At 50.0% G+C, this 26,648-nt stretch overlaps 1 protein-coding gene across 1 annotated transcript; it reads right to left on the bottom strand.

Moving 5' to 3' along the window:
• Nucleotides 1-445: 445 nt before the first annotated feature.
• Nucleotides 446-25,324, bottom strand: LOC130123834 (semaphorin-6B-like). Its single transcript, XM_056293141.1, has 16 exons — nucleotides 25,204-25,324; nucleotides 21,149-21,260; nucleotides 20,844-20,904; nucleotides 20,631-20,693; nucleotides 17,508-17,606; nucleotides 17,326-17,416; nucleotides 16,854-16,973; nucleotides 14,616-14,704; nucleotides 14,261-14,478; nucleotides 14,024-14,155; nucleotides 13,120-13,269; nucleotides 11,308-11,478; nucleotides 6,345-6,485; nucleotides 4,274-4,351; nucleotides 3,456-3,517; nucleotides 446-1,437 (listed from the first exon to the last, which is right to left on the bottom strand). The coding sequence occupies exons 1-16, from the start codon at nucleotides 25,322-25,324 to the stop codon at nucleotides 446-448; spliced, it is 2,700 nt and encodes an 899-aa protein (XP_056149116.1).
• Nucleotides 25,325-26,648: the final 1,324 nt, after the last annotated feature.

Genomic DNA, 26,648 nt, shown 5'->3' with positions numbered 1-26,648 from the left:
TCTCCTTTTTTAATCTTCCCTCCATCCTACTTTCTTTTCTCTCCATCCTGTCATCTCCTTCTTCTTGTCGTCTCAGAGTAGCAGGAGGTGGGGGCAGGGGGGGGGGAGAGCAACCCTGCAATGCAGTCACAGCAACAACCTCAGTCTCTCCGACCAATTAGCATGAGGCGAGATATGAGTGGCAGACCGGGCAGCCAATCATATAACGGGAGACCTATCACAGGGCTGGAGGGGAGGCAGCCTGAGAGACTTGGCTTGAGAGGAGATCAGAGTGAAAGAATGACAATGAAATAACAGAGAGGAGGGAGGGAGAGAAGGAGCAAGAGGAGGAATATGCAGAGAAGGAAAAGGGAAGAGAGAGAGACTGATATCTATAGAAGTAAGACAACAAGAACTATGGGCCGGGTGAAACTCCAATCCACACCCCTCCTCCTTTCCTGATCTCTCATTGGCCGGTCTGAGTCCTCTCACTGCAGCTCTTCTTACTCATAAGCTGGCTGAGATCCACAAGCTCCCCTAGCTCCCCTCTCCCAAGCGCCCCCCTCAGGAGAGCCCTACCCAGCCCGGGGGTGTGTTGCTGGGCCACGTACGGCTGGCCACTGGGAGCCGGCATGGAGGCCGGAGTAGGCAGAGGGACGGGGACCATGCCATGGCTGCTGAGAATATATCCTTCTTGGGCCGGCCAACGCAGAGGCAGGGGCTCCCCATACTCCACGGGGGCGCTGGGAGCCGAGACCACCCTCCGACGTTCCGGCGAGTCCTGGGGGGTGATGGGGTAAACATACTCTCCTGCAGACTTCCTCAGGGGCACTTTGGGGGTCCCCCTCCCACCTTTCTCTTGTTTGCTCAGGCAGACGTAGTGCTGGCGAGGTGTATCATTCCCACGGCTCTCACCCCCATGCCTCCCCCCGCCTCCTTGCTGGAAAAGTCTGGTGGTCAGATAGACAGAGGGAGGGATGCGGCAGGGGGAGCCCAGTCCCACGGAGCCTCCACCCAGGTAAGTCTGGCTGGTGTCCCACCCCCCAGAGTTGGAGTCCGACAGGCGTAGCCCGCGGCGTTTCTGCTGGGGCGTGTGCTCTGGAGTGGGCAGGAAGCCGGGGTCCAGCTCGCCCGACTTCACCCAGCCATTGGGCATGACGAACAAGGTCTCCCCACCGCCCTGGGAGCAGGAGCGGTCTCCTCCAACCTGCCTTGTCACGCTGAGCACAGAGCCTCCCATCCCACCGCCGTTACTCAGCAGGCCCCTCTCGCGCCGCTGGATGGAGGACTGTGGGGTGCTGCCGTGACGACGGTTGGCGGGCTTGTGGGCCATGATCCAGCAGACAGCAAGGCCAGAGAGCGCCGCCCCAATGGTGAAGGCTGAGACTGCAGATGCCACCAGCAGGTTGAGGGAGACTAAGCTCTCAGGCTCAATCAGCAGACTTTGCTGAAGGATTCCTAAAGATATAGAAACAGTATTATGTAGAGGGATAATAGATGGGTACATGGGTACATCTGTTCACATTATTCTGTCCAAAATAACGACAATTATATCATAGCACATAGGGTTGCAGTACTCGATCATGGACTCGGTCTCGAGTTCACATTCTTCGACTTCCCAGCATGATGACTCGGATTTAACTCGGTCTCAGACAGTGCTGAGTTAGGAGGATTCTTCAAGACCGGTCGAGTACAAGACTTTAATTTACTTTTCTTTTCTTTTTTGAAGTGAATATCTAACTCCTGGTGAGGATATTAATGAAGTGCAATCCAATCTAATTTATTTTCTATCATTATTAAATTGGGTTTCAGAAATATTGGAAAACTGGAATCTAAAACATTTTTCACTTGGTGGAGGTAAAAAAAAAAAGCCTAAATAAATATTATAGAGGAGTATAATTTTGACTTTTACTAGGACGGTAGGCCACTACAGTTACAGTCATGGTGTTTAATTGCTCTTGCACTGTCCTGGTGTCAGTCTTTAAGTAAGCTTTGGCCCATTGGTCTTGAGTTGGACTCGCCACCTCGTAAAGTGTTAGACTTGGCTCAGACCATCTCTCCTAAAGATCTGGTCTGGACTTAGCTGGCGTTGACTACAAGGCTACCAGCACTTTTCTTTGGTAGTCTGAGAAAGGAACAGATCATCATAAATCAATATCTGAAATAAAATTCACATTATTTGTTCATTTGTTCATGATGTTGCTACATTTCACATCCTGTTATATGCTACGATGTTGTGTAATAAAAGATTATCTTGTAGGATGATTAGGTTTAAAAGGGTCCCCTCTCCAGTCTGGCCTTGGGGCTCTCCAGGCTCAATGAAGCCTGCACTTGTCATCAGCACAACTCAAACTGCAACAGCTGACTCGTCTTTCCTCTCCTTTCCTCTCGTCTGCAATCCCAACAGTTTCCTACTCCACGGCCAGGCCGGCGAGTCTCTGTACGCAGCATTACCATTACCTCAGTGTTTCCACCCAGCCATAATCACTCCCATCTGCAGACACAGCAACACATGCCTCTCTCTGGCTCTGCCTCCCCGGTACTTTCACCACTCGGGTCACAGTCTGTCAGCTCTGCAGCGGCGTGTCGCTGGCTGCCAGAGCAATCGGTTTCTCAGACCGGGACAGAATATGGGGGGGGGGGCGTACAGTATATCAGTGTGAAACAGATGCGATCTAAAGAGGGCTTGGGATGCTTTCGTCTCGTAGAAACGCTGATCCGAAAAACAAACTTTTTTTCTTTTTTGATCATTGTGAAGCTGGGCCAAAACGGAAAAGTTGAGAGAGAGAAGTTGCTGGAGAGTGAATGACTTTGGGACTCTGGGATCCGCTTTAAGCTGGCTTCATTTAGAGCCCCCCCCCACCCCCAACAGTTTTCAGAGGCCCTCTTTTCAGGAACTGCTGTCCTGACATTTCAGTCTCAGATCTCAGCAAAACTGACGTCAGTGCTTGATGCTAAACTCTTCCCGGCTAGCTTACAAGCTAGTCTCGGCCGTTCCCTTGCCAGATGTTCAGCTTTGAGAGAACAAAGACTTGGCTGTGCAAGAATGATGTCCCTGTCCTGCGGTCTTGTATTGTCTCCATTACCTCCTTCACACGCTCTCTAATTAAACCGCCTCACGCTGAGAGCCCGCTGACCTTAGGGGAGTAAGGGGGACACCGAAATCCCCTTTCCTCCCCACCCGCTCAGTTGTTTACATCCATGTCAATTAAATTCAACCCTCTGCTAGTGATTAAACAACGGGCTCGAGAGGAAACCCCATTTCACACCAGATTTTTCACAGCAATCTCTGCTAAATAATAGAATATGTGATTAATATATATTTGGCAGACTTTAGAGAGATGCTTTAGGACAAAATGTTCTAAGAGAGGGAGACAGGTAGAGTGGGAGACTCGGCCACTAGGTGGAGACTGTTTGGAGTGTGGCGTGTGCCAGGCCAAGCAGCATCTACCGTATGTCCTCCTGCTGCAACTCACCATCACAGTCCCCTAAATGGGAAGTGGTGTTTCCGTACTCCACGTCTTGTTGAAACGGCAACCTGCGGTAAGACACAGACAACAGGTTAGATCCTGGGTGACAGAGGGCAGCCAGAACTGCCGGTATTTCTTCCACAACACCTCGTGAAAATGAACAGAAACCTACAATGTCTCACAAGTAGGACAGAGCCGCAGCGCATGTCTTCATGCAATCTCAGTTTGTAAAGAAAACGTCCGATTGCATTGATACACGGAAAACCTGAATTATCCCTGCAATGGCTTGAAATCGGTCACCTCTGTAAGAAAAAAATAATAATCCCAAAACAACCCAAAACCCTGAAATTTTCATTGTGAAGATGATCGCGTCGCAATAATTTACACAAATAAGGGAACAAATTGATGTTTATATGGCATTTATAAACCTTACGTTTGCTACGCCTGCTCATTTCATGCCGATGACGTGTGAATTTCCCATCCAAATCTCAAGCAACTTCTGCAAGGCTTAAAAACAATCCAAACTAAAACACAAAAATCCTGTTTCTGATTAAATAAAGAAAGGCTTTTCCCCCGGGAATGCACGCGGCGGCTTCGCTTCAGCCCTCATCTTGATCGCCAAGTTAACTTACAGATTTTTGTGCTGTTTAAACACAGGGGCACTAGCGCGCTGCCATCCCACCTACAGGGGTTTTGGACGAGAGGGCCTGCTCGTCCCATCTGTTCAGCTGAGCATTTCTACTTGTTAATCATCAGAGATGCAGGAGGAGGGAAGGCAGAGGGGGGAGTGTCAATAGAGCGGCGTGATAGGGAGCGCTTCTCACCGAGTGCCCGGTCGCAGGAAGGAGCAGGTGCTGCCTCTGGTCCATCCGCAATAGGGGTCTCTGGAGGCTAAACAACTCCTGGACACACACACACACACACACACACACACACACACACACACACACACACACACACACACACACACACACACACACACACACACACACACACGAGTTTGAGCAGTTATCCATTTTAGGACATTGCATTGACTTCCATTCATAATGGACAGCCTAACCCAAATCCTAACCTTACCCATAACCATAACCTTACCCATAACCTTACCCATAACCATAACCATAACCTTACCCAGGACCTCAGGAATGATGCTTTGCCTCATTAGAACCTGGCTTTGGTCCCCTTGAGGATTACTGGTCCCGACAAGGTCGGAGTTTATACTGGAAAAGGTCTCCAAGAGGTTACAAAAACACACACACACACAAAAACACACATACACACACACACACAATGAAAAGGTTGAAATGAAATGAAAACACTCTCTCTCTCTCTCTCTCTCTCTCTCTCTCTCTCTCTCACACACACACACACACACACACAGTGAAAAGGTTGAAATGAAATGAAAACACACACACACACACACACACACACACACACACACACACACATACAGTGAAAAGGTTGAAATGAAATGAAAACACACACACACACACACACAGTGAAAAGGTTGAAATGAAATGAAAACACACACACACACACACACACACACACCCACACACACACACACTTTGTACATAGCGGGACTAAAATTTCAGACGTCCTTCCCCAAGATCGATTGGCTGGACGTACGTATCCTTCGAGAAACGCCGTTAGCAACCGCCTCTTCCATACAAAACAACATCTCGGATCGTCTCCCCTCTAACATCGATTCTGTTTCCCAGCACAACATGGCGATAAAGCTAACATAAATATCAAAACTGGAAGTACGTAGGTAACAATCAAGTGCAGCTGTTGCTCAGAAACACATCTGCCACCTGTCCCCCCCCCCCCCCACCTTCCCCCGTCAGCCATGAGGGAGAAGGGTTCTGGGGGTGTTTTTCACTCAGACGGGCAGGAGAGGGAGGAAACCAAACAGGAGTGAGCCATTAAATTGCCATTGTGCTGTTGGCTTCTCTCCCGAACTGAGGAAGGCCCAATTATGGGCCTGACAAATGTCCCGCGTACCTGCAAGTTGACAGCGTAGATGCTTTAAGGTATTCGTTTGAAAGTATTTCAAGTAAGTAAATAAGAGTTTAAAGTTTAAAGGTGCTATATGAGATTTAGAACATTAATATAGCAGCAAACCACAATTTGCCATGTAAAGAGATATTGGAAGTAATGGCGTCCTGAGCAGAGTATGAAGTCACACTACCTCTGTGTGTGTTGTAATCCCAGTTTCTCTGATCTAGCATGTTAGTGCATTGCGCGTGCATGTGAGGTAGCTAGCGTTAGCAGGATAGCTAGCAAGCTAATAATTACGCTACATGGATTTAGGTCAGGGGCAGCATGGTGGCGCCCCGGGGTAGTCTAACCTTGGGGGTCGTCCCGGGTCGTCCTCTGTATGGAGTTTGCATGTTCTCCCCGTGTCTGCGTGGGTTTCCTCCGGGGGCTCTGGTTTCCTCCCACAGTCCAAAGACATGTAGGTCAGGTGAATCAGCCGTACTAAATTGTCCCTAGGTATGAATATGTGTGTGTGTGTGTGTGTGTGTCGGCCCTGTGTGATGGCCTGGCGGCCTGTCCAGGGTGTCTCCCTGCCTGCCGCCCAATGACTGCTGGGATAGGCTCCAGCATCCCCGCGACCCTGAGAGCAGGATAAGCGCTTCGGATAATGGATGGATGGATGATTTAGGTCACCCAGCAGATCGAAGAAGTAACTCCTTACCATGATGAATACGTTGCTAATGTTAATGAAAAAAACTCTATACCGTAAAAATCAATATTCCAACCGACGAAGTAGCCGAGAACGCCAAACAGCCATGGACGGGAAGGGAAGGGAAGGGGTAGGTTTGTTTTGGTGTGAGATGTTGGTGATTGAATGGGGGGGGGGGGTCTGCCGGGCTAGTGTGCGTTACTCACTTCATGCAGCGTGAGTGCAGGTGGCAGCGTGACGTGGGCACTCTGACCAGACAGGACGGGAAGGCCAGCAGCAGCGTGTGACTGGTTCGGTCCAAGTGAAGCGACAGCAGCTGCCGGGCCTGAGGCGTGTCTTCGCCGCACCTTGTGGAGGGAGAGAGAGACAGCATGGTGAGCGAAGGATGTGGAGAGGAAAACCAGGAGGGGGGGAGGGGGGGTTCTCCACTTCGGAGCTCAAAAAATGAGCCTACGGTTGTTTTAATGGCCTAGAATGGCAGTCCTAACAAAAACCAATAACACCCTGGTTTAAACAAGTAAGTTCACCCTCTTCCAGTCCCATGGTTTTACATCTTGTAGCAGGACATAACCAACCATCTACTGCTCACAAAATCCTAACAGCATGCGTATCTGACCTTATGAGACACACACATACAATATCCCCATGCATCTATTAATTCAACCAAAAATAACACGTCTTATTATGCCTCATGTAAAGCAAATAGGAAATGCTTTTGTGTATGAAGTGTGCAGTAGAAATAACCTCGCCCTGTCTTGCCTTATCTGAAGTTCCTATATCAGTTTATAGCGTTCCCTTTAGCAGAGTTAACCTGAAGGGTTTGTTTTCTTACGGTGAGTATATCAGTCCCCTGCACTGCATCCCGCCTACCCTCCCTAATGAACCGCTTCAGCTCGCCGGCGTTTAATAAGGGTATAGATGTTTATGCACAGCTCTATTTAATGCACCACAGACTCGCAGTGGGGTTGAAATCTGGAGTTTGACTTGGCTATCCCAAAACCCTGACTCGTTCTGAATGCAAAGCACCTCACAAACCCGGCGTCTAACTCACTCAGTCATAAAACGGCATTTAGTCCCACGTCTGTGCAGGGTTGCAACCCTTTCACAAAGGTTTGCAAGTGCATCTTAAAACATATCTGTTGGAAGGTATTCAATATTTTGCTTTTGTTTTAATTAACACTATAATCCTTATCGGTAAGAGAATCAGAAATTTTTTTTTCCATCACCCCCCACCATCATTCTCTCCCTCGTACTCTAGTGCTTGGTATTACCCGTACGGTTTCCCTGGAGGTAGGACTTCACAGAAACCCCATCGACAGAAATACAAGGAAGATGCACCACTTTAATGTGCTCAAGCAAATCAGTCTTGATCCCAGTTTTGGAGTGTTTGTGATGCGTAAGCTTGTGTTTCTGGGTTTGTTAGCTAAAAGCATGACTCAAAAGAGCTAAATTGAGCTCTGTCGAAATGGTGGAAAATCAATTATTCTACCACGTCAGCATGACCCGTCCAATCACGTTATCCTTCAAATAATATGTAACGTAAGCTACTCAGTTGAAAATGTGTAGTCAGTACTAGAGACGATGCTCCTGTATCGTTTTGCTCTCAACAAAGTCACAGAACCACTTGGGGGGCGTCCGGGTAGCGTGGCGGCCTATTCCGTTGCCTACCAACACGGGGATCACCGATTTGAATCCCCGTGTTACCTCTGACTTGGTCGGGCGTCCCTGCAGAAACGCCTGTGTCTGCGGGTGGGAAGCCGGATGTGGGTATGTGTCCTGGTCGCTGCACTAGCGCCTCCTCTGGTCGGTCGGGGTGCCTGTTCTGGGGGGGGGGGGGACTGGGGGGAATGGCATGATCCTCCCGCGTGCTACGTCCCCCTGGTGAAACTCCTCACTGTCAGGTGAAAAGAAGCGGCTGGCGACTCCACGTGTATCGGCGGAGGCATGTGGTAGTCTGCAGCCCTCCCCGGATCGGCAGAGGGGGGTGGAGCAGAGACCGGGACGGCTCGGAAGAGTGAGGTAATTGAACAGGTACAATTGATAATGGGGAGAAAAATGGGGTAATTGGCCAAGTACAATATGTATGTGTGTGTACACGTATGAGACAACATGTGAACGGCCCTCAAAATATACAACTCTTGAACAGCAGAACACACACAATCGTTGTGCTTCACATCTATGAAACTGTGTTATCGATTTCAGCCATTCAGTCGTGGATGCACCATTGTGTCTAGGGGTCATTGTTATGTTGCATTATCGACTTTCAGCCTTCCTTTAGCCGTTACAAAGGTGATCCTCTATTTCCCTCCACAACATGACGGCGCAGACTGGAATCCATCACACACTTGATGATTGTGAGGCGTCCAGCTCCTGTGGCATCCGAAGAGCCACAAATCACCTTTCCACCATGCTTGGCAGCTGGTGCGAGGCTGCTGTGAGGGTTTTCCATAGGTCTTGCGGTTCTCTACGGTGAAGCTTAGCAAATCCGAGCCACGCTGCAGTGCTGTTTTTGGAGTGAAGCGGTTGTCTCCTGGCTGCTCTTTCGTGAAAGCCACACTTGTTCATTCTTTTCCGAACAGCGGATTCACAAAGTCTCGAATTTGCTGACAGAGATCCGTTTATCCCTGGAAATGGCTTTGGGGCTCTTTGCAACTTCTCGGGAATATAACGTGATCTAATCTCGGTGCAAAATTGGCCCGGACGTGCGTGTTTGGGTTGATTTTCAGAAATACTGAATATGCTCAACAATTGTTTCTCTGAGATCCCGACAGATATCCTTTGTCCCTGATGGTCTGTGTTAAAGCCGAGATCTGTGATTTCCCGGATCTGTCTCTCCCTCTGGCGCGGAGAAGGGCCAACAAGGTGTCGCTGCAGCGCCGCAGTAAACAGTTCCAACACCCTTGTAAAAATGGCCTCCTCGCAACAAAGCTAACACGGGCAAGCTAACGTATTGCAAACTGCATCAAAGTAGCTCAATAATCCGGGTAAGGAAATCACAGGAAGTCGAATCAGTTCATCTGGACACATTTATTGAGAGATCACACATCTAAGTGAGCTCTTCAGTCTCAACTGACTGCAGGTGTCCCCACCCTTATAAACAATACAGTGGCATAACGACCGAAAACGACGATCAGTTTCATATGTAAATTATCATGACCATTAATCAAAGTTTCAATGGCCATGTGTACTATTCACGGAGAGGATTGGGGAAAAGTTGCAATCGCAGCATCCATCCATCCATTATCCGAAGCGCTTATCCTGCTCTCAGGGTCGCGTGGATGCTCCCAGCAGTCACTGGGCGGCAGGCGGGGGGGGGGGGGACACCCCGGACAGACCGCCAGGCCATCACACAGGGCCGACATACACACACACACACACACACACACACACATTCATACCTAGGGACAATTTAGTACAGCCGATTCACCTGACCTACACGTCAAGGACCTTCTTGTTGTGAGGCGACCGTGCTAACCACTGCGCCACCGTGACGCCCACAATCACAGCATTGTAAGATTTTTCAAGCTTCCTTCATTAATCCCCTTGGGGAAATTCATTTACTGCAAATTAACCCTAGCTGTGATCTGTGTAGCTAGGAGCAGTGGGCTGCCCGCCTTCATGCGTGCCCGGGGACCAAGTCCAGTTCTTCTTTCCATTGCCCTGGTCAGGGGCACAGACAGGAGTATTAACCCTAACATGCATGTCTTTTTGAAGGTGGGGGAAACCGGAGCACCCGGAGAAAAAACCCACCGGAGACACGGGAGAACATGCAAACTCCACACAGAGGACATCCTGGGAGGAACCCCAAGGTTGGACAACCCCGGAGTTCGAACCCAGGACCTTCTTGCTGTGAGGTGACAGCGCTAACCACTGGGTCACTGTGCCACCAAGATGGAGAAAGATGTACTCTTAGCCCCCCCCCCCCGCCCCCGCGTATTTTCCAAACACTGCATCTCAGTTGCTTTCAAACTCCAAAGTACTCTGCGTCAGAAATTGGTCCACCCCAAGGATTGGGTCCCCCGGCACAAACAGCGCAATATAGTGTATGTGGTTTATTGCTGGGAGGATTGCCATGACTTGTACATCGGGGAAACCAAACAGACGCTGGCCAAGAGGATGTTTCAACACAGGAGAGCTAACACGTCAGGCCAAGACTCCACAGTCCAGTGGCCACTCTTTCAGGGATGAGGATGTGCACATCCTTGATAGGAAGGAACGCTGGTTTGAATGGGGAGGCGAATGACCATCCCTGAACCAAGGCGGGGGGGGGGGGGCTAGGAGTATATCTGTCGCCATCTTACAACGCTGTGATTGCAACTGTTCCCCAATCCTCTGTGAATACTACACATGGCCATTGAAACTCTAGTTAACAGTCACGGCAATTTGCATATGAAGCCGATTGTTGGTTTCGGTCGTTATGCCACCGTATTGTTTATAAGGGTGTGGGTACCTGCAGTCAACTGAGACTGAAGAGGTCACTTAGATGAGTAATGAAATGTTTCTCTCAATAAACTTTGTGTTCAGATGACCTGATTCAACCTTCTGTGATGCATTAAGTTACGCTACACATTAAACTGACTCCATGGCCCAGATGGAGAACACTTAGCTGCACATCAGGATGATCAGCTTATCCTAGTCACTATACCACCATTGCCTTCGTTAATGATACACAAGCAGGAATGATGTTTTTATTTTTTTTACACAAGGCATCTGTTGCGTTAATTGTCGCTGAATAAATAACACAAAAGCAGAGTGTATATAATATGTTATAGGTCCCATGTGGGGTTTTCTGATAGGAGGAACAGATGAGGTTCAGCTATGTCCTGATTATTCATTTAAGCTACAGAAGTGAAAGAGGGTACTTTCTCTTTCCACATTAACTGTCTCTTTTATCAAAGGAGCTCCAGGAGCCGTTGGTACGGCTATCACAAACTCATAAGACCGGAGAATCGATCGTAAACCCGTTTTCAACCGGAAACGGGCATTAGCGAGGACCGCTGCGAGGCGAAGAGCGGAATTGCTATCGACTTCTCGAGCGGGCCTTTAAAAAGGGGGGCACGCATACGTAGGAGCTGACCTCCCTGCAGCGGTACGCTCACCAGGAGCAAAACTGTTATTGTTTAGCTTCATAAGTTCGTTAGGGATCAGATACAAACGTTCACCACCCACTTCTCTGGGTTAAATCCTTCCACCTCCTCCAGAAAGGTGCTGCTGTGCGAGTCCGCGTTGGGAACCATAAGGAACTTCAGGATGGTCCCTCGCGTCGAGCCCAGGAACAGCACTGTCCGGTTCCTGTAGGGACCCGCCTCCGTGTCCACCACCATAGCTGTAAGCTGGTACCTAAAAAAGATATATGGACAGGTTAACATAGTAGAGGACAAAGCCTTTGTCCTAAACCGGTGAAGTGACCACTGAACCTGTTTTCAGACCTCGGAAAAACGGCAGAGTTCATCTCGATGTAGGAGCCATGCACATGTTAACAAAGAATAGAAAACATGTTCACACAGACAGACAGACAGACAGACAGATCAATAGATAGAATGAAAGAGTGAAGGAGAAAGTAGATAAGACAGCTAGAAAAGGACGTCTGGGTGGCGTGGCGGTCTATTCCGTTGCCTACCAACACGGGGATCGCCGGATCGAATCCCCGTGTTACCACCGGCTATGTCGGGCGTCGTACAGACACAATTGGCCGTGTCTGCGGGTGGGAAGCCGGATGTGGGTATGTGTCCTGGTCGCTGCACTAGCGCCTCCTCTCGTCGGCCGGGGCGCCTGTTCAGGGGGGAGGGGGAATTGGGGAGAATAGTGTGATCCTCCCATGTGCTACGTCCCCCTGGTGAAACTCCTCACTGTCAGGTGAAAAGAAGCGGCTGGCAACTCCACATGTATTGAAGGAGACATGTGGTAGCGTCCAGCCCTCCCCGGATCGGCAGAGGGGGTGGAGCAGCGACCGGAACACCTCGGAAGAGTGGGGTATTTGACCAAATACAATTGGTGAGAAAAAAAAGGGGGGGGGGGTGGGGGTCCAACAAAAAAAAAAGAGAGCTAGAAAAGGTGGGTATAAATAAGTCCGGCGGATAATATTCCTCTGCCCCATCGTTTTTGTGCCATTAAATTAAGTTTCCTTTATTAGTCCCCTTGAGGAAATTAAGTTACTGCAAATGAACCCATCCTAGCAGTGATCTGTGTAGCTGGGAGCAGTGGGCTGCCGCCTTCATGCTGCGCCCGTTCTTTCCCCTTTGCCCAGGTCAGGGGCACAGACAGGAGTACAAACCCTAACATGTGTGTTTCTTGTGATGGTGGGGAAAACCGGAGCATCCGGAGAAAACCCACCGCAGACACGGGGAGAACATGAAAACTCCACACAGAGGACGACCCCCCCAAGGTTGGACAACCCCGAGGTTCGAACCCAGGATCTTCTTACTGTGAGGCGACGGCGCTAACCACCGGGCCACCGTGCCGCCAATCTTAAAGCTGAAATCTGGGATTTTTCTCCATTGACAGATAGTTATTCTATCCATCTGGAGCATGGCATCAGGTTACTTCATACTAACTGGCATCTTTCCCATGGGCGGAGACACTCTCCATATACAGCTATTAAAATGTTTGACTGGATAGGATGAACACTGGTGCAGCGGCAAACACCATCCTCCTCAAACAAGGAAAAAGGACTGAAACGTGATGATGATGTGCTGATTTAAAACCACTTAATGTTATTGTATAACAGTGTTCCCATACAGTTTGATGTAGTCTAATACTTTAGATTAACTTGTGTTAGCTTTGGTCCGAGGATGACATTTTTAGAAGGGTGGGAAGTGTTTACTGTTGAGCTGACAGCACCCAAATGACAATGGCCGCTACACCTTGTTTGTAGTTCTCGCTGCCAGGGTGAGCAACCCATGGGGGACATCACAGAGTTCAGCGCTAGCAGTTGACATTCACTACAAAATCTTTAGAGAAAAAGAGAGTCAGCCTTTCTACCGGCCCATGGTTTTGACCACCCAGGGTCGATGTCCCAGCAACGGCACAGTCTCATCCATCAGCGGATGGGTCTTCACAAAGTTCAGCACCTCGTCCGGCAGTGTGGTGGACGAGCTAAATCTTGAACCCTGTACCGTACAGCCCCCAGGTCTGCAGAGAGAGAGAGAGAGAGAGAGAGAGAAAGTGAGCGAGAGAGAGAGAGGGAGAGAGAGAGTGAGCGAGAGGGGGAGAGGGAGAGGGGGGGGAGAGAGGGAGAGAGGGGGGAGAGAGGGAGAGAGGGGGGAGAGAGAGAGGAGAGAGAGAGGGTGAGCGAGAGTGAGCGAGAGAGAGGGAGAGAGAGTGAGCGAGAGAGAGAGTGAGTGAGAGAGGGAGAGTGAGCGAGAGAGGGAGAGAGAGAGCGGAGAAGACAGAGAGAGAGCGAAAGAGAGAGAGAGAATGAGAAGCGAGGCGGGAGGAGGGAGAGAGAGAGAGAGAAAGAGAGGGAGCGAGAGAGAGGGAGAGTGAGAGGGAGTGAGCGAGAGAGAGGGAGAGAGAGGGAGAGAGAGAGCGGAGAAGACAGAGAGAGAGCGAGAGAGAGAGAATGAGAAGCGAGGCGGGAGGAGGGAGAGAGAGAGAGAGAGTGAGCGAGAGAGGGAGAGAGAAAATGAGAAGCGAGGCGGGGGAGGGGTACAGAAAAGAAGGTAAAGATGAGTCCTTCTCTTCATGCTGTCGGCGGTCGTATTTGAATACTTGCTGAGTCGGAGTAAAGACACAGCTTGTGATTGACAACTCGGGCTTATAATAAGGCCCTAATTAGACATTAGGTGAGACAGACTCTCCAGCGGCAGATGACTCAAATCCAACGCTCCGCCAGCAGTTACGCAAGCCCAAGTCAATTCTACTTCAAATATATATATGACGGTACCTTGGTTTAGGCACCAGTTCATCTGGTACAGGGGTCCAGATGGACTCGGGAGATTTCTGCTCCTTAAATCTTCCCTCAAAGACACGGGTCAACTGCTGCATGTCGAACACGCACACCGCGGACCCGGGGATGCTGCCGGAGAAAGCGACAGACAGGATGGTGATGGCACACTCAAGGCGGCGAGAAAAGAAGACAAGGTCTGTGTGTGTCTGTGCACGCACGTGTGCGTCTGCGTACCTGTTGGGCGGCGTGGAGAACAGGCCGAGGATGACGTCTCGGCCCTGCATGCGGATGATGTCGCTGGTGGCGTGCAGGAGGTTGAAGTAGAAGTGAGAGTCTCCGGGGACCGAGCAGTTGAGTCGCGCCTTCAGAAACGTCGTCCACTGTTTCTCCAACACTCGCTGGGAGCCGCCCAGGTCCGCCTTACATATGCGAGCCACGCGGGACACCATCACCTTTAACAGCGCATTCGGGGCGTTATGAAAAGAGGGGGATTATTAAAGCAAGGGAATATAAATGAGAGAGAGAGAGAGAGAGAGAGAGAGAGAGAGAGAGAGAGAGAGAGAGAGAGAGAGATAGTATAGTATAGTACCTTCTCGAGGTGGTGGAATTCCATGGCCATCTCTCTGAAGAAGAAGTAGATATGAGGCCCCCACTCCACTGTGCTCACAAAGTATGGCTCTGAAAAATGATTATAACAAATCACCTTGAACGCACAAGCACATAATGCATGAAGATGTACATGAGTGCACACACACACACACACACACACACACACACACGCACACACACACCTAGGGATAATTTAGTATGGCCGATCCACCTGACCTACATGTCTTTGGACTGTGGGAGGAAACCGGAAACCCATGTACACACAGGGAGAGCATGCAAACTCCACACAGAGGACGACCCGAGACGACCCCCAAGGTTGGACAACCCTGGGGTTTGAACCCTGGATCTTCCTGCTGTGAGGTGACCATGCAAACCACTGCACCGGCTTGGTCAAATTTGTTGGTGGCGAACATTAATACACCTGGGACCCCTGGGAGGGTCTCGGTCTCCATACAAGGATAGGTTAGGTTTCTGTTTAGCACTAGTCTGTAGGTCCTGCTAATAGGAACACATTACAACCCACCCCCACCCTTCTTGAAAGCTTTTGCACCTTTCTAACCTACTATCTGTTTGCATGCATGATTGCTGTGAGTTTATTTCTCTGCCTAGTCTGGCCTAACGGATGTGACAAACTCATACGGGGCTCTGATTGGGGCTGAACAAATCTGATTGGACCCTTTTTTCCTCCGAGCCCCTCATGTTACAGATTTCAACATCCCCCTCGCAAAACGGGTGCATTTCAATATGGATAACGATGGTGAACAACAGGATCCGGCTCTCTTCGAGGCATGTTTGACTCATTCTATCAGCAAGACCAGAGAACTGCAAAAAAAAAAAAAGCCTCAACACTTAGTTTCAAGCCGCAGTGTCCGCAACTGGCTACGGTAAAAGTCTGGTTCTTCCAACTATGGAGATTTGTCTGTAGCAAAGAGCTTGTCCTGTGGGAGAACGAGGCTTCTATCTGCACCGTATCCTCTGTTCCCACGGACCCCAACCCACCTCTGGAGTTTCTTGTCTACCTTTTGTCTTTTGTTCGTGATTGCTTCCTCGCCATTTGTGAGGAGGCTGCAGTTATGCATCATCCTTACTCCGTACTCTCTGTCTGTGTGAGTGATGTGACTGCATCCTCCTGCTGTGTCTATGGGAGCTCTATTCTTTATTTCCGGGGCCTCCGTAACCCTCAGATGACGGAGCTGCATGGGACAGTGCAGTTGCAACATCTGGGGAAGATGCTTCACACACTCATATGCACGCACTGCTATCCCACTTTTTGCTTTGTTTTGTTGTGGGCATGTGTGGTCATTTTGTGTTGTTTGTTTTTTCCAAAGTGCTTTGTTCCTTAATCCGTCACTGCTGCATGCTCCAACTTGCACATGTAGCTCCTGCATACCCCATCCTTCCTGCAAGAAGGACCGTTTTTCCTTGTGTGAATTTAAAGCTCTGGCACTGTAAATGGGATTGAGGGCTATACAAATAAACTTGATAGGATTTGACATACACACACGCACCCGCAATTGTATATGCATGCATACATACTCACACACGCTTAACACACACACACACACACACACACACACACACACACACACACACACACACACACACACACACACACACACACACACACAATCATAGTGGCTTTGCCGGCTGTGTGCAAAGCCACATAGCCACTGATATGGTGCTGTTGCAACAATCATATCAAAATGGACTGCTTGTGTCCACTGGGGTTGGTCTATAAATATTCATGTCCTGTTTAATATATCATCACGGACAAGCAGGGACTCATAGTTTATTATTTATTCATCCAGCGTTGCTTCAGCTCTGACCTGCAAGGGCTTATTTCTCCTCTGTGGAAGACAGGCGGGATTGGATGCGGGCTTGTTAACACTCTGTAAAGCCGAGCTAACCCTAATACTTCACTATATCCGAGCGTTTTTTTTCTCCCCCAGCTATAATAGCGCTATTATATCAACGTCATGCGGCCCTAATGACGTCCCGGACTTCCCACGTGTCTAACCGCGCACCCTCGTGATGACTTTTCTTTCTGCTGTGTGCTGACGGTGAAAAGGCAACCGCCTGAGTCATGTATTAATTTAGTCATCACTTCAAGAAAGGGAATTAAGAGATGATGCATGCTATCTAGTGAACGCATTGCCGTACTGCCTGCAAAGCGTATCGAGTCATCATTAGCTAAGCGCGTGTCTGGTTCCGGCAGTACCTCTGAACCATTTGGAGTCATGTTTGACTGTGCGGAGGGCGGGGCTGTCACCGAGGCTACGATAGATCACCGCATCGATGGCAAGAAAGTCTGTCACAGTACCGGTAAAGAGACTTCCATCTGGCAGAGAGAGAGAGAGGGGGGGGGGGGGAGAGAGTGACAAAGAGAGAGACAAAGAGAGAGAGACAGAGAGAGGGGAGAGAGAGAGAGGGAGAGAGAGGGAGAGATTAAGGAGGGAGGAAAGATACAGATGGAGAGATAGCACAAGGTCAGGAAGATTAAAACCAAACAAGCAATGCAGTGAGAGGTCTGGCTGTAAATCATTCGTAAAGGTAAACACAAGGACACAAACTGTCTCGCCTGGTGTTGAATCTTAAATCCTACAGTCCGGTGCATGTGTCTCAAAGATCTATTAGCTTTACAACACACACACACATGCACACACACACACACACACACAAAGGAAGTGTACCGGCAAACAAAGCCACGTTGGCATGCCGTGGATCATACGGGCACCGTGCCATCCCACTGACAGGCTCTCCCACCATCTCCAGTGTGTCCCTCTGCAGGACAGCAGAGACAGGCTGTTATAAATAGGCGGACAGGTAAACGGAGAGACAGAGAGGGAAGACGGACACACAAGCAGGTACTAACGGTGTAGTTGGCACACAGCGGGTTGAAGGCGTTCGTTCCACATACAAACAGGCCGCCGTGCTGGCTCAATAAGACCTTGATGAAATTACGGCACTCCCCCTGTATGCAAAAAAAAAAAAGAAAGAGAAAACACACACAAACTGAAAAAGATTAGAGAGGAAGAGGAAATTATAAGGTAACAGGAGCCAACTGAGAGGGACCGTCTCGGAAGAAAACTAAGCTCTAAAGTACTTGTCGGAGGCTATAAACCTACCATTGTGAGCCATAATGAATGCAGCAAGAAGCAATGCCCTACCTTTGGCGAAATAACACGCACAACAACACCTCACATGGCGATACAGAACGGGATGGCGGCTGCTCATCTGTTGATTATTTCTCCAATCACATTCGGACACATATCTAACATCTGCGGTGGCAGGCTTTCGGCCAGCAGAGCAGGGAACACTGGGAATGCTGGGAATCTGTATGAATCCAACGGCCGGGTGCAAGGATGCAAGGGGCTTTTGTGTTGCATCAGATATGACATATACCACCATGGAAGATGAAGTGCCGCGGTCAGGGTTGGCTGTCGGTTGTGTCACGGTGGCCTTACAGCATCACAGGGTGCAAGTCTATCACCTAAAGCGGGACAACGTCCTGCGTCCTTCCCGGTAAATTTGAATATTTTTCAGCGTGTGATGACTCAAACTCCTCTGATTGATTACATCTGATCTGCTGAGCAATCTCTCTCTCTCTCTCTCCCCCTCCCTATCTCTCTCATGCTTTCCTTCTCTAATCCTGCACCTAGACTCGACTCCCACTCTTCCCCCTCTCTTTGTCTTCATCCCGTCACAAACCTTTGATTCAGTTTTCCCCCCCCTCTCCTACTTCTCTCCTTTCATCTCGGTCCTTTGAAGAGACAGCCATTCTCACTTCCTTTTGTTTCCCTCCCTTCTTTTTCGTACTACCTGGTGGCTGTTTACACCCCCCCCCTCCGTGTGTACCATCCCTCACTTTCCTCCACCTACACACATCCCACACCCACCTACCTCCTCTTCCTCTCTGATTTCAATTACAGTATCCTCCCCGAGGCTGTGTCACCCTCGCTGCTCAGGTTCCTCTCTAATGTTTCTAGCCGTCTCCCCTTTTTTTATTCTCTCCTTTTTTTCCCCAGCATTCCATCTAGATTAGATTCTGCCTGCAGCAGAGAGCCACATGTGAACGATGAGGCTTATAGTTTAGCTTGGATTTCATCACCCCCCCCCCCCTTCAGATCTAAGGCAAATGTCAGGTATCACGTTCAGTGCAGACATATTTTTCCAGCTTGCATGCAGGTCATTATTTGGGCATTAGTAAAGTAGACAGGGAGGATGGGGAGAACAAGGAACACCTACAGTAAACCGCACCTTGTGTATGTGTGCGCGTGCACGCGCGTGCACGCGTGTGTTTGGCAGTTTTTCAACTAGCATTATAACCGTCACTGGTAAGAAAAATGGTAAAATATACCTTTCCTGCACCCCCGCCTCTCTTCTCTCTTAGTCTCCCCCTTGTGTCCTGTCGCTTGGTATTTATTGCTCATGCAGTTTCGGTCAAGGTTTGGGCTTCACAGAAACGCCATCGGCAGATGCACGCGAGACGTTCTCCATCACCTTCGACGTGCTCAAACAAATCGATCTTTTGATAAACGTTTTGAAGCGTTTCTGATGTGTCAGCCTGCCTTTCCGAGTTGCCGGATTCGGACAAGCTAACTTCAGCTCTGCTGGACCTCGTGCAAAAGCATCTATTTTACAATGTCCGTGTTCAGCGTCCAGTCAGGAGAACATACTGTAACGTGCACGGATAAATAGGGTTGGACCCTTTAGTCGACTGGTTAACGTTGTCGCCCGTGGCGCGAGAGACCCGGGTTCGCGTCCGAATTCGCTACATTGGTGTATATATAAGTGGGATGGTGAGACTGCGTGGTCATCGGAGGCGCGTGCGCCCAGAGGCGTGAGGGCGCTGATAGGGGGTGGGGGTGGGGTAGTGTAACGTACACGGATAAACAGACTCGTTGGCTAACGGGTCGGACCCTTTAGTCGACGGGTTCACATAGTCGCCTGTGGTGCGGGAGACACGGGTTCATGTCCCGGCTGTGGTGGTTCCTGGCTGCCCCCCCCCCCCCGGATTCACTAAAGTATAAATAATATGCCACGAGGGCGTCCCGGTAGCGTAGTGGTCTATTCCGTTGCCTAGCAACACGGGGATCGCCCATTCGAATCCTCAGGCTTGGTCGGGTGTCCCTACAGACACAATTGGCCGTGTCCGCGGGTGGGAAGCCATATGTGGGTGTGTGTTCTGGTCGCTGCACTAGCGCCTCGGGAATAGCATGGTCCTCCCACGCGCTACGTTCCCCTTGGGGGGCATGCAACGGTAGCCACCCAGCTGAAAATGTGTAGTCAGTATTTCCGTGCGCCTACTTGCACTTGCAAAACGTATCGTTCTGTTCACAACGAAGTCACACAACAGTTGTGCTTTGCATCTGCGACTATTTGTCCTTGTGGGGGAGAAGTTCTGGAAATGCAGATGTTGTGGGCCATGCTTATGTTGGTGAGAGTTAAACATACGAAACGTTTGGAGTGTCGCTCTCGGCTATCGCAGAGGCGTTATCAAAGACTGTTGACTGTCCCTGACAGGGAACTTCGCTTTGAGTGAGTGCCAGGCATCGGTGTGGTCCTCTATCTATTTGATGTTGCACCACTCGGAATGCTTGTGTGTGTCCTTCAGATGGAGTACTTGAACCCATCTTTCCAGCAGGAGCCCAGTAATAGATGCACAACAGAGAAAATTGTTTATACAGGTGTGCAATGCAGGGTTTCAAATTTCATTTTGGGCAGTTGAAGGTCTGGCACAAACGCTTCACCGAGCCAGCAGGATTAAGTGATGTGCTGATTATGTATCTGCAAGATCAAATATCTGTAAATATGTCTGCGTGGGCAGGTATGCGGGTGTGCCTGCTGGAGATAGGATTCCTGTCAGACTCGTTTGGTTGTGTCCATCCACGTGTGTGATAGTGTGGATAATGTAAATGCACGTCAGACTGGATCTCAAAGTCATCGTGTGTGTGTGTGTGTGTGTGTAGGGGTTGATAAGAGTACAGTTACTGACCTCATGTTTTCCCTTCATCCTGCACACTCGAATGTCATTCTTATTGGAATCCCATGTCCGTTTCTGCAGAAGGAACATACCAGAACAAAACATTATATATTTCAGTACATTGCTCTGTGTGTGTGTGTGTGTGTGTGTGTGTGTGTGTGTGTGTGTGTGTGTGTGTGTGTGTGCACGCAGGTATGTATCGGCATGCACAAAAATGAGCCTTACCTTGCTGTAGAACATCTCATCACCTGCCATATTGTCCAGCTCCACCCTGTACAAGTCATCCCTGCAAAACACAAAATAGTAAGCAGATAATCATGACTGAAAAGGACGAGAAGAAACAACGTATTAGGCTTGATAGTTAAGTCGATGCTGGTGGCTTTACAATGGTGCCATATTGTACCCCCAGTTAAACTGAATTGCATCCATGCTGGGAGGAACACAATAGAGGATCTATATTATGACCCACAGAAGGGCAGATGAGTGTATGTGAAACCAGCACAGTGTTTGAGGTGGTTTCTGTCGCTTACCTCGCTCCTATGTAGAGTGTCCGGTTGACCTGGAGTACAGTCTGGATGTGCAGCTCCTGTCTCTGTGCGGAGTGATGAGCTCTGCCCAAAAACACCGGATACCTCCTCACCACTGACAAACACAGAGGCACAGACGGAGAGCGAGACATATGAAGATTTTATCCAAACCTCATTTAAACTGATACATTTGGGCGTCCGGGTGGTGTAGCGGTTTATTTCGTTGCCTACCAACACGGGGATCGCCGGTTCGACTCCCCGTGTTGCCTCTGGCTTGGTCGGGCGTCCCTACAGACACAATTTGCCGTGTCTGCGGGTGGGAAGCCGGATGTGGGTATGTGTCCTGGTCGCTCCACTAGCGCCTCCTCTGGTCGGTGAGGCACCTGTTTGGGGAACTGGGGGGGAACAGCGTGATCCTCCCACGCGCTACGCCCCCATGGCGAAACTCCTCACTGTCAGGTGAAAAGAAGCGGCTGGCAACTCCACATGTATTGGAGGAAGCATGTGGTAGTCTGCAGCCCTCCCCGGATCGGCAGAGGGGGTGGAGCAGTGACCGGGACGGCTAGAACGAGTGGGGTAATTGGCTGGGTGCAATTGGGAAAGAAGGGGGGGGGTCCATCCATCCATTATCCAAGCCGCTTATCCTGCTCTCAAGGTCGTGGGGATGCTGGAGCCTATCCCAGCAGCCATTGGGAGGCACCCTGTACAGGCCGCCAGACCATCAAAGGGCCGACACACACACACATTCACACCTAGGGACAATTTAGTACGGCCTGTCATTCCCCGGTCCATTACGGAAACCCGATTTGTTCAACGCGTGCGCGAAAATGCGTCTACTTCCTGTGGGCAGTATGTCGAGCAATTTACGGCTCGGCAGCGTGGATGCTCGGCAGCAATAGCCTGGGTGCGTAAGATGGCGTCGTCCGACGTGCGAGTACATGCACAAGAACTTCCGGTCTGGTTCGTCGAGAGAAGAGACGGCTTTGTTTTAAACTCGCTGTTTGCAGGACCTCCCTAAAATCACGGTCAACGACGTACATCGCATCGCGAGTGCTTCCTCGGTAGCTCAGACGAGCAAAAAGAAAAGGGGTTTAAGACGTATATTTCGAGCTACATCGACAACTACGAGGGTGAGCAACCTTGCAACTAACGCTACCTTGCTACTTTGTGTATTAATAAGTCACGTTAGTCCCTAGCTAACGAGTCTGACCCTTTAGCCGAGCGGTTAGTGACGGCGCCTTGTGGTGCAGTACAACCGTATCGAATCCCGCACCGGGCAAAAAAATAACCGGTTACATTTGTTTTTATCAGTCAGCTAATATTGCTAACTTACATCTACATTAAAAATCACAAAATCAGTAAACCTAATCAATCAAAAATGAGTAAACAAAATCAGTAAAACCGAATGTCCTCATCGGAACCTGCAAATCACCTCAGGCTGAATTTGTTTCTGGAGCACTTCTATTTGTTTCCTCGTGGACTCGATTTGGGCCAGGGGCATCATCCAAAGCGGCAGGATTAGGAGCCACGCAATAGTCATGCTCTTGCAGGCAGCTGCTTACATCCGTCTCATTATCAGTGGAGTCCTTGCTGGCAGAGGGGTGTCAGTAGCACGCTCCTGGGCCCGGCGCTCCCACACACCTAGCCTGGGTGCGGGCTTGGAGTACTCATTCCACGCAGAGTGTGGGGACAGCTCCTTTCTTGGGCCTCCTTAACACACCTGTAGCTGGCACAGCGAAATCACCCGGTTCAAAATGCCGACTACACACCTTTGTACTTTTAGCGACGGTAAATGCATCCATCCAAATCTCCGCTAGCCACTTGGCTCTTTCCTCGCAGTTACTGGGGAATGCATGGAAACGTAACCGGTTATTTTCTTGCCCGGTGCGGGATTCGATACGAAGTGTACTGCACCACAAAGCGACATCACTAACCGCTCGGCTAAAGGATCAGACCCGTTAGCTAGGGGCTAACGTGTCTTATTATTAGTTTACAGAAGCTTAAAAGAGAATTATAGCGCGCCGGATTCGCACACAACAGCGCTCAGTGGAGCCCGATTCACGGCGTTGATACGCGAACGCCCCTTTTTGCGCTGTTTGATTCACTGATTTTTCGGACGAAATTAAGATTTCGGACAGATAAGTTAGCAGCTAACTAATGATTCGGTTGGACGTAAGCATCCGGTTGTACCGGAAGTTCTAATGCAAAAAGACACACCCAGAAGTTCCGCAGGACGTCAACGCGCCGAGCCTATTTACGGAACCGTGAAACGGTAGCGGTGACGGGAAGTAGACGCATTTTCACGCATGTGTTGAACAAATCGGGTTTCCGCAACGGATCGGGCAATGACGCGGCCGATTCACCTGACCTGCATGTCTTTGGACTGTGGGAACCGGAGCACCCGGAGGAAACCCACGCTGATGGAGAACATGCAAACTCCACACAGAGGATGACCCGGGACGACCCCCAAGGTTGGACTACCCCGGGGCTCGAACCGACTTTCTTGCTGTGAGGCGACTGCAAGAAACCGGGGGGGGGGGAACTGATATATTCGGTACATTCCTATGTACACTAATAATATATTGTAACGTGCACGGATAAGTAGACACGTTAGCCCTTGGCCTAACGGGTCGGACCCTTTAGTCGAGCGGTTAGCGATGTCGCCCGCGGAGCGGGAGATGCGGGTTCGCGTCCCGGCTGCGGCAGTTCCTGCGGTCTCCCCCCGAATTCGCTACAATATGTTCATAAACAGATACAGACGCTACATGAAGGCCTTTGTCAGATTATCTGGGTAAGGTCAAAATCTGAGCAGGCATAACCGAGTCAGACACCTAGGCCCTTGCTCACTTTCGGCTTAATGGCGCATATAAATGTCTGCGGTGTTTCTTTTGACTTTTTCAAGGACGCGCATCCGAAAGGTCACCAGTGAAGCGGAGGTTGTCTGTGCAATACAAAGACCTTGGATTCTGGGGCAATTATCAGAGGTGTCCATTTGATTCCAGGGTAAAAGAAAGATTTAATTACTTCGAACCATGCAAAGGCTTTAATTAGTGCTGGGCGATATGGACAATATCAGTCTCATAATTAGCATAGGGAATTTTACATGATGTTGATATATGTACCGCAATATCTGCTCACATATGCAAAAATAGCCACAATCCAGCATCTCAAACCTTCAGGTTTTTCACTGATCTTGCAGTGTCTAATTTTAGCCTGGTTGCCTTTGTTGAGGGAAACAGTCGGACAGCTCATAGAGAGGTCAGAGAAAGGCCTGGCCAACAAAATGGCCGACATGTCGTGTTACACTGACTGTTACTTTGTTGGCACTGATCTGCCTGCCTGCTTGATTATGGTATTTAGTGAGCAGTATTTTGTACTGTGTTTATTGCCGTAATATTGCGGATTTATATTAATATCATGTCATTGTGAGCCATGTGTTGCCTGCTTAATTGGCATTAAGCAGTAGGGGCATCAGAAGGCATGGATATTTCAGACAACGGGGAAGTTAACAAGAAAAAGACACTTCCATACACAGTCTCCATAGGGAGCCCTCATCAAGAGGAGACAGAGAGGGAAACTATTTCATCGCCCTTGAAAACTGGGGAGGGACAGTGGACATATGTAGCCATCCATCCTCACCTCTCTCCTCCCCGTCTCTCCTTTATCAACTCTCTTCCATCCTCTGTCCTCTCTCTCATAATCTATTCCCTCGCAGCAGTGTGCCTCTCCCGTTTCAATCTTTCATTCTCTGTTTATTCCCTCTCTCACACCCTCCGTCCATCTGCCTGCGTGTCTGTCTCTCTCTTTCTCACTGTCTGTCTCTCTTCTGTGCCACTACCGGGCCGTCACGTGGGGACAGAGAGTTTTCCCTTTATTTATCTGTGAGCCTTGTTTTAAAACGGCTCCACGCCAAGGCTGTGACCTCTGACCCCACACTCCCACATTGGCTGAGGAGTCATTCATCAATGTTGCACATGCACGCCTGCTTACACACGCACACACACACACACACACACACGCACACACACACGCACACAGATGTGGGAAAGGACACATACCCTCTAAGGGAGCGTAGCTGAGTGGACTGGGTTCCTCTGGGAATGAGCCATCAGTCAGTTGAAGCAGCAGGAGTAGAAATGTGAGGGGAGGAGCCATGGTCGCCATGGCAGCAGAGCACATGCACTGTTGAGAGAGATGGGGGGGGAAAAAATCAGTGACCACTGTGCACGTGCCCATATGTGTATCCGTGTGTGTGTGTGTGTGTGTGTGTGTGTGTGTGTGTGTGTGTGTGTGTGTGTGTGTGTGTGTGTGTGTGTGTGTGTGTGTGTGTGCGCGCGCTCATGTGCGTGCACATGGGGCGTGAGGGCCTGCGTCTTGGAGCAGGGTCAGAAGTCCAGCTGATTGAATACCGCCACCGGCCTGGCTTCTGCACGCAGCCTGCAGGGCCGCATTGTCTGCTTGGAGGAATAATGGGAGGCTATTGTCTGAGACGGCATTCTGCCGCCAGACAGAGCGAACCGAATGTGATTGTCAGAGCCATATACCACCCTATAAGAGACCCCATATACCCCCCTGCAAGAGACAACACAGCCATGGAAGCAGAAAGGTGCTTTGAGCGAGCGCTAATGTTTCTTTAACTAATTGTGTACTTTCTAAAGGACCATATGGGGGCTGTATAACTGGCCGTTAGCTCTGAAAGGGTGAAATGGGGCATTCCTTCAACTCAAATTTCCGAGTCGGTCACAACGCTGTGAATCGTGGGTAAGGAAAAGGGGGACCGGGAGGGGAGGGGGGGGCTCTAGGTCTTTAAAAACCACTCAAGAGGCCACAGGAGGGTCATGCAGTCAAGAAACGCACACTCATGTGGTCGTTACAAACCACCCACGTTTGTGCACACACACATGAAGACGCACACAGAGATAGATAGACACAACAGATAGACACCATCACATTCACCTGTTAAAGCAGGGGGGGGCAGGGTCAGATTACTGGAGATGCGTTAATGCGAGATCAGTTCCCACAAAACTCCGAACCGCCGCCGGGACCCAGCCCGGAAAGACGGCTGACACGGAAGTGTTCCTGATGCAGGAATATTACAAAGAGGGGAGAGATGCAAAGGAGAGGGGGGAAGAGGGAAAACAGAAACGAGCAGAGGAGAGGGGGGGGAAAAGGACCTCGTAGTGACGTTTCCATGCTGTTTTTTTGGGGGGGGGGCACGGGCAGCCCCCCCTGAACGCGCCGGGAAACGAGGGAGCGATCGGTGCCGACCCAAAGACGAGGAGGAACGGGAATCGCAAGAGGCGCCTGAGCGCCACGCTGCTCACGCCAATCCAGTCGGCGTGCCGCGCTCACACCACCTCCCCCCCCCTCCTCTTTCCTCCTTTTATCATCGCTTTCTCCCTCCTTTAATCCTCGCTGGCCCACCTTCAGCACCTCCTCCCCTCATTTCTCTTTCTATCTTTCTGCACGGCCTGCTCCCAGATGGGGGGAGAAAAAGAGGCTG

This window comes from Lampris incognitus, chromosome 14 (genome assembly GCF_029633865.1).
Source record: "Lampris incognitus isolate fLamInc1 chromosome 14, fLamInc1.hap2, whole genome shotgun sequence".
Lineage (NCBI taxonomy): Eukaryota > Metazoa > Chordata > Actinopteri > Lampriformes > Lampridae > Lampris > Lampris incognitus.
This window is presented reverse-complemented; position numbering and strand designations above follow the sequence as displayed.